The 18,445-nt window shown below is 53.4% G+C and overlaps 1 protein-coding gene across 1 annotated transcript; it reads right to left on the bottom strand.

Annotated features, from left to right (window-relative positions):
* Nucleotides 1-518: 518 nt before the first annotated feature.
* On the bottom strand, nucleotides 519-17,712 carry LOC309353261 (protein HEG homolog 1-like). Its single transcript, XM_081882601.1, has 12 exons — nucleotides 17,569-17,712; nucleotides 16,659-16,778; nucleotides 16,000-16,125; nucleotides 13,061-13,179; nucleotides 11,486-11,544; nucleotides 9,781-9,947; nucleotides 8,519-8,647; nucleotides 8,121-8,163; nucleotides 5,784-5,821; nucleotides 5,438-5,516; nucleotides 4,174-4,333; nucleotides 519-1,489 (listed from the first exon to the last, which is right to left on the bottom strand). Exons 1-12 carry the CDS (start codon nucleotides 17,639-17,641, stop codon nucleotides 1,334-1,336), a joined length of 1,269 nt encoding a protein of 422 aa, XP_081738727.1. The 5' UTR covers nucleotides 17,642-17,712; the 3' UTR covers nucleotides 519-1,333.
* Nucleotides 17,713-18,445: the final 733 nt, after the last annotated feature.

Here is an 18,445-nt window from a genome sequence, read left to right as displayed (position 1 = left end):
CTCTAAAGGTCATCTGGTCCAACTCCTCAAAACACCGGAGACCCACAGCCACTGAAGCATCCTTGAGAGGTGGGCGCGCGCGCACACACACACACACACACACCAGGAATTGAAGGAAGGTTCAGGGAGAACCTTTCCTAGATGGGCAGGATAAATGAGCTGAATACAAAGACTCTACACAACGTTACATATTTCTTTCTAGCCAATCACATATAAACTGATTTAATGCATGATTGCAAAGTAATAAACTTTATCTCTGTACCTTTTTTAAAAAGCAATGTTCTAAGCCTGCACTGAACAAAGAAGGGCTGGATGTTCCCAACGCAATTGCCACACTTCCAGGTTAATTGCCGTGTCAACGATCTGCAAAATCTAGTGACAATAACCGCTGGAACATGAAGCAATTGGAGGCCTGGATTTGGCCAGGAAAACAAGGCTGCGTTTCACATACTGTAATGCAGTCCAAAAATCTTTCAGTATCTCCAGGTCAAAAGCCATTTACAAGAGAAGGGAAGGAGTTGTTTTTGCACACTGGCAAAGAAGATGTTTATTTAAGTGTACCCATTTTACAGAAAAGGGTTGTTTAAAACACAGGTGGTTATCTAAGAATAAACAGCAAAGAGGATTTCAGTTAAAAAATTCCAGCAATTCTTTAGATCCCTGTTTCCCCAGGGCCAAAAAACAGCTGCGGAAGTCTCCCCCCTGCATTTTGGGGGTGTCCTACAAGGCTAATAGCTCCTGGGCAACCTGAGGACCGAGTTATAAGGAGCAGGAACAGCTATTTGGGGCTTTTTGGAAAGGGAAGATCAGCCTCAAAACCTGCAATTGGAAGTGGAAGAGCAATCTCTGTGTCTGGCCTTTTCCTCCTGCCATTTGCCCCCCCCCAACCCCACACCCCAAAATCCACTTTTCCTCTTTTACGGTTTGCCCCACAGAGATGAGGAAAGCAGGTTTGGGGTGAACCTGAGAGGACAAGCGGGAAGGGCAAAGCGGCCCCTGCCCCACGGCCATTGCTCAGCCTCGGCTTCCAAGGCCATTTCTCGGGCTGTTGTTTTTTAAAACCACCCCACCCAGAACAAACTGTCCAGGGCAAGGAAAACGCAGCTGCCCCATAACTCAAAGCCCTGACCTTCATCCAGACTGAAGCCTCAAACCCTCAGCTCAGGCCCCTCGGCCACTTTGTGGGTCTTGTGGCAGCCAAACCCTCGTAGGGAAGAAGTCCTTGGCAGCAGAAAGCCTGAATGCCGCCCTGGCACCCGATGCGGGCGCCCCCTTGTCTGGGGAGATCCAGGAGCAGGTTGAGGGGGGCAGAGAGGGGACCCCAGCTCCTCCTTCAGAAAAAACTCCTCCTGTCCTTTTCCTCGGGTGCGTCGCTGACAAAGACGAGGTTGTGGCAGCCGCCCAGTGGCTGTGGGGGGGAGGGCTGGGAGCTTGAGGACCCCAGGAACGTCTTCAGCCGGGGGGCATTTGCTGGGCGCTGCCCCAAGTCCTGCAAAGCACAAGAGGAATGGGGCTCAGGGGGCGGGACAGGCAGTGCCCCACATCTCCTGTCAAGGATCCCACCTGCGCAGCCAGAGGGACAGGCTGACCTCTGGACTAAACTAAGGATTTGGGTGTGTGTGGAGGGGGCACACATTTTGGACCCTCCAGGGGAACTTGACTTCCTTCGACGCCAACCTGCAACATGGCCCACAGGCAGGGATGTGGGCGGCATCCCTCTGTCTCGAGGGACAATGGAGTGTACCTCTGGGGGCGGAACAGCAGCATGAGCAGCCCCAGAGTGAACTCTCTGGGATGCAAGCCTGGGCAGGGGGCCTGGGGGTCCTGGCCTGCCCAGATTGCAAGGCCCCCCTCTGGCCAGGCTGACGGGGTCCCAAGGAAAGCAGAGCAAGGCGTTTGGCACCAGCTGGGCTGCAGGAGTTGCTGGAAGACTGTCTGGCCAGACTGGTGCATGCTCTGGTTATCTCCCGCTTGGACTACTGCCATGCGCTCTATGTGGGGCTACCTTTGAAGGTGACCCAGAAACTACAACTAATCCAGAATGCGGCAGCTAGACTGGTGACTGGGAATGGCTGCCAGGACCACATAACATTGGTCTTGAAAGACCTACATTGGGTCCCAGTATGTTTCCGAGCACAATTCAAAGCGTTGGTGCTGACCTTGAAAGCCCTAAACAGCCTCAGCCCAGTGGACCTGAAGGAGCGTCTCCACCCCCATCGTTCTGCCCGGACACAGAGGTCCAGCGCCAAAGGCCTTCTGGCCGTTCCCTCACTGTGAGAAGTGAAGTTACAGGGAACCAAGCAAAGGGCCTTCTTGGTGGTGGCGCCCACCTGTGGAACACCCTCCCACCAGATGTCAAAGAACCACTACCAGACTTTTAGAAGACATCTGAAGGCAGCCCTGTTTAGGGAAGTTTTTAACATTTAATGCTGTATTGCTTTTTAACACTCGATTGGGAGCCGCCCAGAGTGGCTGGGGAAATTCAGCCAGATGGGCGGGGTATAAACATATTATCATCATCATCATCATCATCATCATCATTATTACAAGGCGCCATCCAACCGCCTTTGGGACTTCGCTCTGCCTTTGTGGAGGGTTCACCCCTGAGCCTTTTCTTCTCCTGAAGATGTCCCACAAGGCAGCAGAGTTTTAGGGTCAGAGGTTTCCCAAACTGCCTTTGGGTCTGAGACCCCTCAGCTGCCCTCACCTGGTTCAGCCATTCTGGGATTGTCACCTGCTGGCAGCTTCCGGGAGCCACAGGTGTCCACAGAGTGCAGGAGGGAGGTGGGCAAACTGCCCCAGAAGCAGCACAGTGTGCCCCCATCAGAGGCATGACCCCACTCCAAACACCCCATTCGTCCCAGGGATGATGGTGGTGGAAATTGGGGTCCAGCCATCAGAGGACCAGAGGGTCCCCATCTTTAGCCTGGACCATCCCATGTGTTCAAATAATAATAATAATTTATTTTATTTGTCCACTGTGGGAGCGGGGTCCGGACAGGAGAGTGCTAGAGTCCTGTCTAGTCAAGTTGCATGGGATCGATTCCAACCTGTTACCTCCGAGGCTGCAGACAGGCTGCTTGGACGAGTGAAACCAACCACCTGTCTCCTTGATCCTTGCCCATCCTGGCTAATAAAAGCAAGCTGCAAAGGGCTGGGCGATGGGCTCTGCGGGGTGGTGAATGCGTTTTTTAATTACTGGTGTGGGTGGCGCTGTGGGTTAAACCACAGAGCCTAGGACTTGCCAATCAGAAGGTCGGCAGTTCGAATCCCCGCGACAGAGTGAGCTCCCGTTGCTCGGCCCCAGCTCCTGCCCACCTACCCAGCTCCTGCCCACCTAGCAGTTCAAAAGCACGTCAAAGCAGCTTAGTGCTGCTGGCCACATGACCCGGAAGCTGTACACCGGCTCCCTCGGCCAATAAAGCGAGATGAGTGCCGCAACCCCAGAGTCGGCCATGACTGGACCTAATGGTCAGGGGTCCCTTTACCTTTAATCTCCTGTTGGAAGCCGCCCAGAGTGGCTGGGGGAACCCAGACAGATGGGTGGAGTATAAGTATTATTATTATTATTATTAATACCCCATCCATCTGGCTGGGTTTCCCAGTCACTCTGGGTGGCTCCCTACAGAACATTAAGAACAGAATAAAACATCAAACATTAAAAGCCTCCCTAAACAGGGCAGCCTTCAGATGTCTTCTAAAAGCTTGGTAGTTTATTTCCTTGACATCTGATGGGGGGGGTGTACCACAGGGTGGGTGCCACCACCGAGAAGGCCTTCAGCCTGATTTCCTGTAACCTCACTTTTTGCAGGGAGGGAACCGCCAGAAGGCCTTTGGGAGATGGACCCTGGTGTCCGGGGTGGAGATGCTCCTTCAGGTCTACTGGGCCCTTGAGGGCTTTCAAGGTCAGCACCAACACTTTGAACTGTGCTCCCTTCAAAATGAAGGGAGGGGGTCTTAGACTGGCTCCTGGCTGCCCCATCCTTGCTTGACCAGCTTCTCCAGTGCTCATCCCCCCAGCAGTGCGCACCCTGCCCCTCCCGGGCACAGGGGTGGGCATGTGGGGAGGGGAGTGTTCCTGCCTTGCCCCCTTCTTTGCTCTTCTTGTGAAAACCAAGGCAGGTGCCCCTTGGCTGAGTTACAGAAGACAGACCTCCCCCAGCCATTGCTCACCGGGCCCCAGAGGGACAGGCGGTCCCCTCTCCTCATCTCGGCCTCCTCCAGGGTCCACGGAGGCCTCACGCGGGGCAGGCTCAAGGTGGAGGAGGCGTGCAGGGGAAGCTGCAGGGCGTCAGGGGTCTCCTTGAGGTCCTCCTTGGGGGGCCGGGTGCTTCTGTGGGGAGAGAGGGAGGGCAGCCCAGGGGAGGGAGGAGAGGTCCAAGGAGGAGGAAGAGGAGCCCCATGTCCTCCAGAGTAAGGCTCCTGGCCAGCTCAGCCTCCCCCAATTGCTTGCTAGGCAAGAAGGGGGTCTTTCTTTCATTGGTTTCCAGGCGGGCTGTGTTTAGTCTCCCCTCATGGGCCAAGGGTAGGGGCCAGCAATGTCCCCCCCAAAGCCCCCACCCTTCCCAAGGCAAGGAGGCCAGTTGTGTTCTTCTGCATGAGGAGAAAGAACATGCAATGAAGGAATCAGAGCGACGAGGAGAGTTAAGAGCACAAGACGATGGGGTGGTAAAAGCTTTCTGGAAAATGATATATAATGAGTTGGAAAAAAATGTTTAAGATGATTTTTGTCCCCAAACCAGAGGCTTTTTTGTTAGGCATTATAGGTGCGGAACTACCAAAAGAAAATAAAAGACTGCTTATGTATGCAATGACAGCAGCAATGATGCTCTCAGCACGGAGATGGAAAGAAGGAGAAGGACCAGCAGAGAAAATAGAATATGCAAGACGGACGGGACGGACGGGAGAGATCAGAAACCAGGAAGACCAAGTATTCTTAAAAGACTGGAATAACTTTCTAACATATTTGAGAGATCACTGTAAACAGTTGAAACCATTGGCAGGAATACAGTGACACTTGTAACGTAACATGGATTTTGGATACTATGATTATATGACAGACAGATTGCACTCAGCAAAAGATGCAGGAATAAAATTTAGTATTGGAACCCAGGGAGGGAAGGAAGGAGGTTTCAAGGTTCGAAAGAAACCCTTTTTAATGTGTGAAAGGTTATGGGGTATAACCTTCATGTAAAACTAATAATTTTTTTTTTTTTTTTAAAGAGCATAAGACAAGGCTGGCTTCAGGATCAGGCCCATCAGGCCCAGCCTCCTCTTCTCACAAGGGCCAACCAGATGCCCATTATGGGAAACCCTCTATCAGGATTCGACAGCACCAGCTGTCTCCCCTCCTGCGGCTTCCAGGGAGAGCAAGAGGCAAACTGGTCTGTAGCCAGAGAGCGGGATTTTTCCTGGGGAGACGCACACACCCCCTTACCTGCAAAGAGGCCCAGCGATGAGCAGCAGCAGGAGGAGACCAGCGAGGCCAGAGACGACCACCAAGGCCAGCAGGAAGGCTGGGGGGGGGGCAGAGAGGAGTCAGCCCCAAAGGGGAACCAGGCGAGCCCAAGCACCCCCCCCCCCGAAGGGCTCTTACGCTCCCCAGAGAGGAGCCACTGGTTGGCCATGGGGAGGACAAGACGCTGGCCAAGGGGGTCCCTCTGGCCTGATCCAGCCACTGCAGGGCCCCCCCCTCATGCCCCTTTGCCCAGGGGGGATTAAGGAGGTGGGGGAAATGGGCACCAACTTGCCCCATGAGGGCAGGGGGCAGGGAGGGCACTTACGCTCCTGGCAGCCGGCACCACCGAACCCAAACGGACACCTGGGAGAGAAAAGGGGGTGGAAGGTTAAGGCAGGTAGGGTCATAGAATGGGGGGGTTGGAAGGGACCCCCCCCCCTTGCAGGGCAGAAATCTCATCAAAAGAAATTTATATGTTGGAAATGTAAAGTGAAGGATGGAGATTTTTTTCACATGGGGTGGACATGTGAGAAAATGAAAAAAAAATGGGATATGATTTAAGACGAATTGAAAAAATTGTTCAGATATACATTCCCAAAAAAACCCAGAAGCTTTTTTGCCGGGGTTGGTAGGAGATGAAATAAGAAAAGCAGACCAGAGATTATTCATGTGTGCTATGACTGGCGCCAGAGTCTTAGTAGCCCCAAAATAGAAAACTCAGGAAATACCAACATTAGTGGAGTGGCAGACAAAAATGGTTGAATATGTCGAATTAGCAAAACTGACCCCCAGGATCCATAACCGAGGAAACCAAGTTCAGAAGTGAGTGGAGTAAATTTGTGGAGTATATACGTAATAATTGTAGAAGTTTAAAAACTGTAGTAGGATTAAAATAAATCTTATGATGTGAATAGGATGTTATGGAGCACCTGCGAAAAATGAACGATTACTATGAAAACTTGTTGAAGGGAGGGAGGGAAGTCTGTGCTCGACAGAGTGTTGGGAAAATAAGTGTACATAGGATTGTAGAACTTCAGTGCATTTATTTTGTTTTGTTTGTGTTAAAGAAAACTCAAGAGAAAGCATTTTAAAAAATAAAAATAAAGAAGTTTATACAATGAGGAATGGCATAGAGAAGGCGGAGAGAGAGGAGTCTCTCTCATAACAGGGGAACCTGGGGTTCAAATGGATTAAATAAAGTCCTTCATGCAATGCAGTTAACCTGTGGAACTCTCTGCCACGGGAGAAAGTGATAGCCACCAATCTGGGTAGCTTGAAAAGAGGATGAGACAAAGTCAAGGAAGAGGAGGAGAAGCAGAGGTTGGATGGCCGCCTGTCATGTGTGATCTAGTTGAGATTCCTGCATTGCAGGGGGTTGGACTAGATGGCCTTTGGGGGTCCCTCCCACCTGGACAATGCTGTGATTCTTTGAGAGGGCGATGGGTGGCCAGGAGCTTGTGGGTTTCCGTTGGGGGCATCTGGGTGGCTCCTGTGAGAAGAGGTGGCTGGGAACTGCAAGAAGTTTTCCAAGGAGGACTATTTGAAATATTGCAAGAAAGACTATGAGGAGAGTTATTAGTTGATGATAATTAGGAGTAATAGAGAAATCAAGAAATGCAGAATAAGTGATAACGAATGAGAAATCATCAGAGGTGTTGACGGAAGTCTAAAATATTGCATAAGGTAAGAAGTTATGTTATATGATTGTTGGAAATGACATGTTTGAAAACCTGATAAAAATATATTTTTAAAAAAGGGACGAGAAGAGGAGGCTGGAGCAGGTGGGGTCCCTGGGGCCTGATCCTACGGCCTCCAGGTCCCCTTCAGCCGCTGGCTCTGGGGAAGGATGAGGTGGGAGAAGACCCTGCGGCTTCTGCCCAGACCCTGGAGCCCACCTGGTCCTGGAGGGGGCAGCTCAGGGAGGGAGAAGAAAAAGAAGAGAGGAGGTCAGAAATGGAAGCAGCTGCAAAAGGCACTCCCTGGTAGCCACCCCCCCCCCAAAAAAGCCAGGAGCAGCAGAAGGCAGGGAGATGGAGTTTGCCCCCCAGGGCAGGTCCAGCCAGGAGCCGCCTCAGCAGAGGAGATAGAGAGCGGCCATAAAATGTTGCAAGAAACCTCCAAGGTCGTCTCAAAGGGAGCCTTTTGCAGCCTGCAGGGACTTTTCCCTGCCGGAACCCCAGAGGAATTCTGCACATGGCCAGAGACCTGTTGGGATGGAGCCAGGGCATCCCCAGACCTCCTTCGCAATGCACCCCTTGAGGGAAGAGTCTGGATGGGGCCCAGACATTGTCCTGGGACAGGAGGGGGATGTTTGTGTCCTGCAGGCAGGCAAGAGGGACAAGGCCTGCCTCTCACGCCTCCTGCAAAATGGGACACCTGCCCAAGTCTCTTAATTTCCCTTCTTTAAATAATTTCAATTGGGGTGGGGGCGACAATAAATTTTCTGCACCGGGTCCCAGCTGACCTTTCTCCGCCACTGCTTGCTGCTGGCCTGTTTCTTTATGGGGTGGGGGGAAGTAACAGCCACAATAAGTGAGGGGGGTCTGGGGAGGGGGCCGCTGTGCTCAGGCCCTGCTGGGGGGCTCCCTTTCAGAGGGAGGTGGAAGGAGGCGCCCCCACCCCTGGCAAGTCGCCACAGGGACACCCCCCCGGGGAAACTCACCTAGTGCAGGTGCCGTTCTGCAGCCAAAACCCACTGCTGCATTCTTTGGGGTGCAGGAGGGAGAAGAGAGAGAACAAGCATGAATCACAGGACCCCCCTGGAATGCAGAGGTCTCAGCTGAAGAATCCCAGACAAGGGGAATTGGCGTGCCCCCCAAGTGGGGCTCTGCCCCACAACCCCCCTTCCCCCCCATCCAGGCAGTGATGACCAAGGGGCCAGTTCACACGTCCTTAAGGGAGGACCCCCTCCCACCCCACCTCTGACTGGGGGTCTCCTCTGCCTCCCTCATGCCAAGCATCACCCAGGGTTTCGGGGTGGGGGGTGCTGGGTCCCTGCCCCTCCCATCTGGCTGGGAGCCTGGAAACCCCTTGGAGGGCCGGCCCCCCAGGGAGCCTCACCTGCGCAGGTGCGGTCGGCTGGGTGCGCCTGGAAGTGGCCGGGCCGGCAGGTGCATCGGACGAGGCCGTCTTGGAAGGAGCAGCTGGTGGAGAGGGAGTCGCAGACCTCAAAGAGGCAGAGGCTCAGGCCTGTGGAGGGAGGGAGAGAGGCAGGGCAGCCGGGGCTGAGCGGGGGCTGCAGGATCCGGCCCCAAGGGCCCAGCGAGACCAGCCTCCGGGGGGAGATCCGCAGGCAGGATCCCAGCACAAGAGCAGCTCTCCAACTCCTCCTCCTCCTCCTCCATGAATTTGCCTTATCCTCTTTTGAAGCCATCCCCGTTGGGGGCCATCCCCGTCTCATGAGGCAGGGAGTCCCACAGTTCAACTCCTTTCCTTTATCTGACTCATAGGATGCCCCAGACTTTTAGCACTAGGAGGGAGAAAAGCTTCTCCCTCTCGGCTTTCTCTGTGTTACGAATTATTTCTCTGAATTTTACGGGTTATAACTCCAGTCATGGCGTGTTTCTTACTACCTTTTTCCCCAAACTAAAAGTCCCCAAAGTCAGGCTCTTCTGCAATCCTTTTCCAACTCTGCAATGTCCTTTTCTAAAGGAGGGCAGCCCAGTCGCAGGGAGGACCCCCCCAACAGTCTGCGGCAGCTGGACTGGGAACTGAGTGGCTGCAGACACCACATAACATCGGTCCTGAAAGACCTACATTGGCTCCCAGGACGTTTCTGAGCACAATTCAAAGTGTTGGTGCTGACCTTGAAAGCCCTAAACGGCCTCAAAGGCCCAGTAGACCTGAAGGAGCGTCTCCACCCCCATCATTCTGCCCAGACACTGAGATCCAGCTCCGAGGGTCTTGCGAGAAGTGAAGCTACAGGGAACCAGGCAGAGGGCCTTCTTGGTGGTGGCGCCCACCCTGTGGAACGCCCTCCCACCAGATGTCAAAGAGAAGAACAACTACCAAAATTTCAGAAGACATCTGAAGGCAGCCCTCTTTAGGGAAGCTTTTAATGTTTGAAGTTTTATTCTGTTTTTAGTCTCCTGTTGGAAGCCACCCAGAGTGGCTGGGGAAACCCAGCCAGATGGGTGGGGCATAAATAATAAATAATAATAATTATGGGCCACAATTGGGGGGTTGCAGGCTTAGCACCCAGGAAGGACCCCCTCCTGCCTTCGCAAGCGCCAGGCCTGCCAGCCCCCCCACCCCGCCTCCCTTGCCCTGACAGACCCGGACCTTTTCCCGGGACACCCCCCCCCCCACTCCCTTCCACTCACTCTGGTAGGGACCCGCCTGGCGCAGGAGAGCACATGCCGGGCCTCCCACGTGGCTGCTGTTGTGGCACTGTGCCCGGAACGTGGCCACGGCCTCCGCCACCTGCCGGCTGGTGACTGGCGCCCGTGCGGAGAAATGGTGGAACAGGGTCACTTCGGAGCTGGGCCACCTGGGGAGCGACAGGTGAGGTGGGGTCAGAGGGGGGCATCCGCCTGCCCCAGCCCCAACCCCCCCATTCCCTTCCTTCCCCCTCCACCATCTGCTTTCACTGGGGTGAACAGCCACCCTCCAAACCAGCCCGCCTTACAGGGCTGTCGCTGGGTTTCCAAAGCTCTGTGGGCGCCCAGAAAATGTGCTTTGTGGATACGGAGGAAGCAGAGGGAGGCAATTATCCAGGACTGCCAGCTCCCCTGGTCTTATTTATCTCTTTACTAGTATATTGATAGATCAATTAAGGATTTTTACAATTTTATAACATGCGCTGAGAAACCAGAGAGAGGAACTGAGTCTCTTGGGTTTTTTCTTTTGGGGGAGGGGGGAGGGGCAAATGAGGATGATGTATTTTGGATAAAATGTTATGTTGATATGCCTAATAAATTTCCCCCCCAAAAAATTTAACTTATTTATTTCTTTACTTATTTCATTAAATTTATACACTGCTTGACTGGAGAGGGGGGGGAGCAAAACTCAAAACGAAAAAATTGCAGCCACACTTTAAAACATATGAAAATTAGAATACTAAAACAGATTAAAGCCACCTCAACGTCCTAGGCATCCGAGGGGCCTGTCAATAGAAGGATGCTTATAGCAGGCGCCGGAAAGAGAACGGGGAAGGCGACTGGTTGAGGTCAAGAGGCAGGGAGTTCCCAAGGGCAGGTGCTGCCACATGAAATGCAGGGAAAGGGCAGGATGTGGCACCTGGAGCAGATCCCAGCGGTCAAGGGGGCGCATGTGGGGTGAGAGAGACTACGTTTGCCATGGGGGGGTTGGTTTCACCTCCAGCCCCAGGAGCCTTCAGGGGTCTCTCTGCCACAGGCACCTGGCTATGGGTATTTTAATGCTCTGAAAAGCGGAATATTATGAGCCGTGGGGCAGGGAGTGTGTTTAGTTTATCTCCTGGCCACTATTCCATTAATGTCATTAATACTGTTTCATAGAGTATAAATGTTATATTGATTTGTTAATCACATGACAGGGCTGTGTGACGTTTAGCTTATTTTTGAGTCGTTGCTTTGTTAGCAGCGAATTATAGATTGCAAATGTTTCTCTGGCTGATTTGTTGATTATTCTATATGATTCATGTGGATCGGTGATGCTCCGCCCTGTCATTGCTAATTATTGTTTGTAAGCTGCTTTGGGATTCATCTGAAAGAAAAATGGTGCAGAAATACAAAAAACTAAAATGATTAATTGATAGTGCAGGTGGTGGACTCGCCTTCCTTGGAGGTTTTAAGGCAGAGGTTGGATGACCTTGTCAGGGATGCTTTCCTTGTGAATTCCTGCATCGCAGCGGGTTAGACTAGAGGACCTCTTGGGGCCCCAACTCCACCATTCTGTGATATCAGTCTTGCCGTGATCCCCCCCCACAGCGGCAAGCAGGCAGATGGATGCACATGGACACCTTGTTTTAGAGGTGGGGGGCGGGAACCCAACCCCAAGCACCCTGACCCCCCCGACATGCAACCCCCCTCCCAGCCCCTCACTTACTTCAGGTCTCTGGCAGAAGAGCCCAGGTAGCCATCAAGGTGCCCCAGGATGTGTTGGAACTGGGGAGAAAAGTTGGAAATGTAGGGGCGGGAGAGAAGCAGGCCACAATGGAGCTCCGAATTCCCACCATGCCCCCCCCCAAGTCCCAGACCACTGCTCTCAGCAAAGGGGCTACCGCCATGGAATGGATCCCCCCCTCTTCCTTCCTGGGCCGTGTTCAGAAAGCGGTGGTGGGGGATGAGTGTTCAGACCCCTGGGCTCTCACTTGTGGGGTAGCTCAGGGTTCTGTCCTCTCCCCCATGCTTTTCAACATCTACAAGCAGCCGCTGGGAGGGATCATCAGGAGGTTTGGGCTGGGTGTTCATCAGTATGCACATGATACCCAGCTCTACCTCTCTTTTAAATCAGAACCAGTGAAGGCGGTGAAGGTCCTGTGTGAGTGTCTGGAAGCGGTTGGAGGATGGATGGCAGCTAACAGATTGAGGTTGAATCCTGACAAGACAGAAGTACTGTTTTGGGGGGACAGGAGGCCGGCAGGTGTGGAGGATTCCCTGGTCCTGAATGGGGTAACTGTGCCCCTGCAGGACCAGGTGCGCAGCCTGGGAGTCATTTTGGACTCACAGCTGTCCATGGAGGCGCAGGTCAAATCTGTATCCAGGGCAGCTGTTTACCAGCTCCATCTGGTACGCAGGCTGAGACCCTATCTGCCTGCAGACTGTCTCGCCAGAGTGGTACATGCTCTGGTTACCTCCCGCTTGGACTACTGCAATGCGCTCTATGTGGGGCAACCTTTGAAGGTGACCCGGAAACTACAACTAATCCAGAACACGGCAGCTAGACTGGTGACTCGGAGCGGCCGCCGAGACCATATAACACTGGTCTTGAAAGACCTACATTGGCTCCCAGTATGTTTCCGAGCACAATTCAAAGTGTTGGTGCTGACCTTTAAAGCCCTAAATGGCCTCGGTCCAGTATATCTGAAGGAGCGTCTCCACCCCCATCATTCTGCCCGGACGCTGAGGTCCAGCTCCGAGGGCCTTCTGGCGGTTCCCTCACTGTGAGAAGCGAAGTTACAGGGAACCAGGCAAAGGGCCTTCTTGGTGGTGGTGCCCACCATATGGAACACCCTCCCGTCAGATGTCAAGGAAATAAACAAGTATTTTACTTTTAAAAGACACCTGAAGGTGGCCGTGTTTAGAGAAGTTTTCAATGTTTAACAGACTACTGTATTTTAATACTTTGTTGGGAAACCCAGCCAGATGGGAGGGGTATAAATAATAAATTCTATTCTATTCTATTCTATTCTATTCTATTCTATTCTATTCTATTCTATTCTATTCTATTCTATTCTATTCTATTCTTCCTCTGAGCTAAAGGGGAAAGCCCCCCAGAATGGCTTAAAAAGAAAAAACAAATGAATAATTCAGGACTTGGTGGGGAGGGCAGAGGGTAGGGGAAGAATCCCTAAAAGCCGCTGACCACAAAGGCCGGAGGGGGGGTCCACACAAGGAGCTGGCTGCTGCAAATGGGGACCCATACAGCCTTCAGCCAATTGGGGAGGGGGGCGTCCCTTACCGATCTCTGGATCTGGAGGGCGACCCACGGCAGCTGCGACTCAGCTGAGGTGATGCCCGGCAGCGACCAGTCAGGGCTTCCCGAATCCCACAGCGAGAGCCGGCCGGGGAAGGCCTTGACTTGGCAAGAGAGAGAGGGAGGGGGCAGAAGTGGGATCAGAACAAGGCAGGGAGGGGGGGAGGAGAAGCCAGAGCACATTGTTAAACTGCGGAACTCCCTGCCACAGGAGGCCTAGGTGGCTTTGGCAGAAGGGCGGACAAATTTGTGGAGGCGGCTCTCGGTGGCTCCTGTCCAGGACAGCTCCGCTCTGCCCTCCCCAGTCGCAGGCAGAAACGCTTTGAATCCCGTCTATGGAAACCCCAGGAGGAGAGAGGGTTGCTCTCGCACTCGGATCCCACTTGGGGGTTTCCCATCATGGGTGTCTGGGAGAACAGGATGCTGGCCAAGTTGGGCCATCGGCCAGATCCTGCAGACTACCTTTATCCTGTATCTGGCCTCCTTATTACTTCTTGTAAGCTGTTTTCTTTATGAATTATTATTAAGATTTTTCTAATTATAACTAAAATATCCACAAAGTCTCCTGCAGACATTAATCGAAACAAGTCCAGGTACGTACTTTAGGGCACTGTTTTGTGAAGTGTTCTCTGCATTTCCCCCGTTCTTTTTGAAACTTGTCTAGTGTGATCTCTAACTGCCTCTCTTAATCTAGCCAGCTCAATAGACTCTTACAGTTTGTCTTGCCATTGCTTTTTTGTTTTTATGCTGCCTTTTCAACCAGGCTGGAGAAAGGCTGCTCACGTAGCGTTGGGAGAGACCAGGGGGTCATCTAGTCCAACCCCCCATCCTTTGAAATGGAGCCAAGCAGACGTCAGTGGGGGGATATTTATGGGGGGGGGCAGAAAGGCTTAAGCACAAGGGTCCACACACAGAATGAGGCTGCGCACCCATTCGTGGTCCCTTTCCCCACCGCATTTCCGTGTCATTGGACACATTCGCCGTCCATCTGTCTGTCCCGTCCCCCCCCCCGCCCCCATGGGTGGAGAGGGGGGCACAGGGGTCTCCATATGGCTGACATTTTAAAATCAGACTGGATGTGGCTTTTGGGGGGGAAGCCCCTCAAAGCACTTATTTCTCATGTGGATTGGGGTGTGGATTGGGGCCATGTATGCCCAGCTCTCCACACCAGGAGGGGGAGCCCATTGGAGGCAGAGGAAATGGGGTGGGGGAGCCTCTGCAGCCCCACAAGAGAGAGGAAAAGCAGTTTCTCCAAGCTTCCCTTTCCCCCATCGGGAAAAGGAGAGGACCACCATCGCCCTCTAGGGGACAGGTGAGGCCATCGCTCTCCCCTCCATCTCTGCCACAGGCCTGTCTTTCAGTTGTCCTCCCTGATGCTCCCGATTTTTCACAGAATCCTCAAATGGTCAAATGGCAAGGGACCCCCAGGGGTCATCCAGTCCAACCCCCTGCAAGGCAGGAATCTCAGCTCAAGCATCCCTGACAGACAGACATCCAACCTCTGCTGAAAAGCCTCCAGGGAAGGGGAGACTGTCCCAGAGGTCCCTACAGGACATGATTTCTTTGCCTTTTACTTTTAATTCCACCCGCCCTCCCAAAGGAGACCGGGGCGGGAAGCAGCAAGTGATAAAACAGTAAAATATCTTATTTGGGGAGGGGGCTAGATGACCTTTGGGAGCCTTTCCAGCTCTACAATAATTCTGTGAGTGGAAGCAGCAAGGCCCACATTCAGCCTTCAGCTTTAACTGATTCATGCCTTGAAGGGGTTGGACTAGATGACTCTTGGAGGGCCCTCCCAACTGTTAATTCTGGTTCTATGATCCCAGAGACCCCCTTGGCTTCCTGTGACTTTACTTGACCCCTGGACTTGAGCAGCAGGAAGGGGCTGGCTCCTTGGGGGGGTCACAATATCTCAGCCTAGCCTACCTTGCAGGGCTCTTTTGGGGATTATGAGGCAGTCAGGAGCAGGCTAGGGACAAAGGTGAGAGCTGTATCCTAGTTCTGCTGGATCTCTCAGTGGCTTTTGATACCATCGACCATAACAGCCTTCTGGACTGTCTAGAGGGGCTGGGAGCTGGGGGCAAGGTTATACCAGCTCCATCTGGTACACAGGATGAGAACCTTCCTGCCTGCGGACTGTCTCACCAGAGTGGTGCATGCTCTAGTTATCTCCCGCTTGGACTACTGTAATGCGCTCTACGTGGGGCTACCTTTGAAGGTGACCCGGAAACTACAACTAATCCAGAATGTGGCAGCTAGACTGGTGACTGGGAGTGGCTGCCGAGACCATGTAACACCAGTCTTGAAAGACCTACATTGGCTCCCAGTACGTTTCCGAGCACAATTCAAAGTGTTGGTGCTGACCTTGAAAGCCCTCAACAGCCTCAAAGGCCCAGTAGACCTGAAGGAGCGTCTCCACCCCCATCATTCTGCCTGGACACTGAGGTCCAGCTCCGAGGGTCTTTTGGCGGTTCCCTCCCTGTGAGAAGTGAGGTTACAGGGAACCAGGCAGAGGGCCTTCTTGGTGGTGGCGCCCACCATGTGGAACACCCTCCCATCAGATGTCAAGGAAATAAACAACTATTTTACTTCTAAAAGACACCTGAAGGTGGCCCTGTTTAGGGAAGTTTTCAATGTCTGATGCTGTATTGTTTTGGTTGGAGGCCGCCCAGAGTGGCTGGGAGACCCAGTCAGATGGGCGGGGTATAAATAAATTATTATTATTATTATTATTATTATTATTATTATTATTATTATTATTTGGAGAAAAAGGTGGAATATAAAGGCAATCAACCATCAATCAATCAGTCAGTCAGTCAGTCAGTCAAGGAGGGCCCTTGCTCCGCTCTTCCTCGGTAAGGGTGCTCAGAAAGGCCAGCCCACTCACACAATTCGAACCCTGAACCCAAGCTCTGCCCCCTTACCTGGCACACAGCCCAGGGTGGGGCTGAGGTGGTAGCCCAGCCCACAGCGGCAGGAGTTGCGCCCGGCCTGCTCCTCGCAGCTGCTCCAAGGGGGGCAGTCCTCTTCTCCCCTGCAGGCGGGGGGCTCTGCGGGAACACACAGAGTCAGAAGACAGGAAGACCCCCCCCCCCCATTGGAAAGGGAAGTTCAAACACTGGAGAGCCTCTTCCAGGCGCTGCTGAACTACAACTCCCGCTGCTGAGCTTGTTGGGAAGAGGGGAAGGGCCAAAGGTTCCCCTCACCTGAGTTTGAGGAAACCGAATGGGGGAGCGTCTTTGCTGGAGGAGGCAGAGAGAGGATGTGAGAGCCACCTTCAAATCTTTGCTTTCTGCTGCTCCAGAAGGCAGAACTCGAACCCATGGCTTCAAATGGCAAGAAATGAGATTCCGACTAAACCTTAGGAATAACTTCCTTGGAAGTTTTTAAGTGGAGATGGGCTGGCCTCTGGGATTCTGTGTTTGGGACTACATCTCCCAGGATCCCCAGCCAGCATGGAGGCAGGAGGCAGGGGCTGATGGGAGTTGTAGTGTGAAACGACCGCACAGCACCCAGGCTGGGGAGGGTTCCTCTAACTGCACCCCCATGTCTCACCCCCAAGCAAAGAGCCACTCAGCTTTACCCTGCTCTCCTGGGGCAGCAGCCCCACTGCTGGCCGTTGAGCTGGGGAGCGGCGTGGTCCATGTCGGAGGGTTGGAGCTGGGAGGGTCCGATCCTGCTGACCAGTTGGCTGTACTGGGCTCTGAAAGAGATGGAAGTTTGTTGGCAGCAGCTCTGCGACACCCAGGCACCCTTGGCAAGATATATCCATGCCCCTATCAGGCTTTGGCATTCTGCTGATTTAATCTTTAACTGGACTTTGAATAATTGCAACCATTTTGAATTTCATGGCATTATTGTGCATCTCGGGGGGTTGGACTAGATGGCCCTTTCGTCCCCTTCCAATGCTACAGGCGTGTGATTATCCTTCTTTGTGGGTTATGCAAACCGCTCTTGAGAATAGTGCTTTTTATAGGGCAGTGGGCACAGGGGATGAGTTGGTGGAGCTGAGGGGGCGGTGGCCCAAAAAAGCTTGGGAACAGCTGACGTAGATCTGGATTGCATAACCCGCTTTCGGTTCCTGAGAGGTACTGCTCAAAAGCTGGAACCCAGCCAGAGAGAGAGAGAGAGAGAGAGAGAGAGAGAGAGAGAAGAAGAAGAAGAAGGGGAAAAGGGGGGGACCATCTCACTGGAGGGACTTTCAGCCTCTGGAGGATTTCAAATCCCAAACCAGGAATCCTAAAACCAGGAATTAATGCAGATTAAAGTTCACTTTTTGTCTTTCCATCCCAGGGACACAAGCGAGCTCCTCCCTTCTCCCCTGCGGAGGAGGTCCAGGCCAGAGTGCCAGGATAGGGCCCCTCCAGGGGCTGCAGCTGCTGCCCCCCAGCAAGCAGGCAGGCAGGCTGCCCCACTGAGCCAGCCCCCGGGAAAGGCTGCAGGATGAGGCCCCTCCCGGAGCGCAGCAGCCCCCCTCCCCCGGGGCCACTTACCTGCCCGCGGCCCCCAGGCGGCCCCCAGCCCCACCTGCAAGGCGGCCACGAGCCAGCAGACGCCCCCCCACATCCTCCTGGCCGCCCGGGATCCGTGGGGCGAAGCAGGGCCACTGGGGGGGCGGGAGGAAGAGGAGGGCGCTGACCCCACACCTGGCACTCATTAACGCGGCCAGGGCGCCTCCGCCAATCCCCGGAGGGGGAGGAGATTCAAGGGGGCTGCCTTGCAGGAGCTGGGGGCCCTTGGCCTGGAATTGCAGAGGGGGAACGGGAGGGACCCCACCGGGTCATCTAGTCCAACCCCGGCCAGGCAGGAATGGGCAGCTGACCCCGGGGCCGGATTGAGGTTGGATGAGGCGCTAAGGGGCTCCTGAACGGAATGGGGGGGGGGCTTTATATATCCAGCTGCCCTTTTTCAACAACAAATTGTCGCTTTTTTGTGTTGGAATAGATGCTATATGGACCTCATAGGTATCTGGAGCCATTTGCACATACCGGTAACAAAGAGGAGCCCACACAACACAAAACACGGTTGCTGGATGGAGGTTTTATTTTATTTGCTTTTTATCTCATCTTATATTTTGGAAATGTACATCCAGGGGTTTTTTCCCTTTAATATTTTTGGGGGCCCCCAAGAGAGTGGGGCCCTAAGGCAGAACCTGTTAAGCTTATACGTAAATCCGGCCCTGGCTGCCCAATCTGGGGATTGAACGGGCGCTCTCAGCCCCGGAGCATCCTCGAATTGCAGAGGCGGAAGGGACCTCACGGGGTCATCTAGTCCAGCCCGCCTGCAAGGCAGGAAGGAAGCACGGAGGAAGGCGGGTTCTGAGGAATGTAAACTCTTTTCATATGCAATAACAGCAGCAAGAATATGACT

The sequence above is a fragment of the Podarcis melisellensis genome (assembly GCF_964234715.1).
Source record: "Podarcis melisellensis genome assembly, chromosome: 12".
NCBI lineage: Eukaryota > Metazoa > Chordata > Lepidosauria > Squamata > Lacertidae > Podarcis > Podarcis melisellensis.
The sequence above is the reverse complement of the archived record's forward strand: the minus strand, read 5'-3'. Positions and strand labels throughout refer to the sequence as shown.

Excerpts from the sequence above, each read along its gene's own strand:
- LOC309353261 (XM_081882601.1), bottom strand. The coding sequence starts at position 17,641 with ATGTGGGGGGGCGTCTGCTGGCTCGTGGCCGCCTTGCAGGTGGGGCTG. Across the intron at positions 13,180-15,999 it reads CACCCTGGGCTGTGTGCCAG|TCAAGGCCTTCCCCGGCCGG; the intron begins GTAAGGGGGCAG and ends TCTCTTGCCAAG. Across the intron at positions 1,490-4,173 it reads GCCTGTCCCTCTGGGGCCCG|GACTTGGGGCAGCGCCCAGC; the intron begins GTGAGCAATGGC and ends TGTGCTTTGCAG.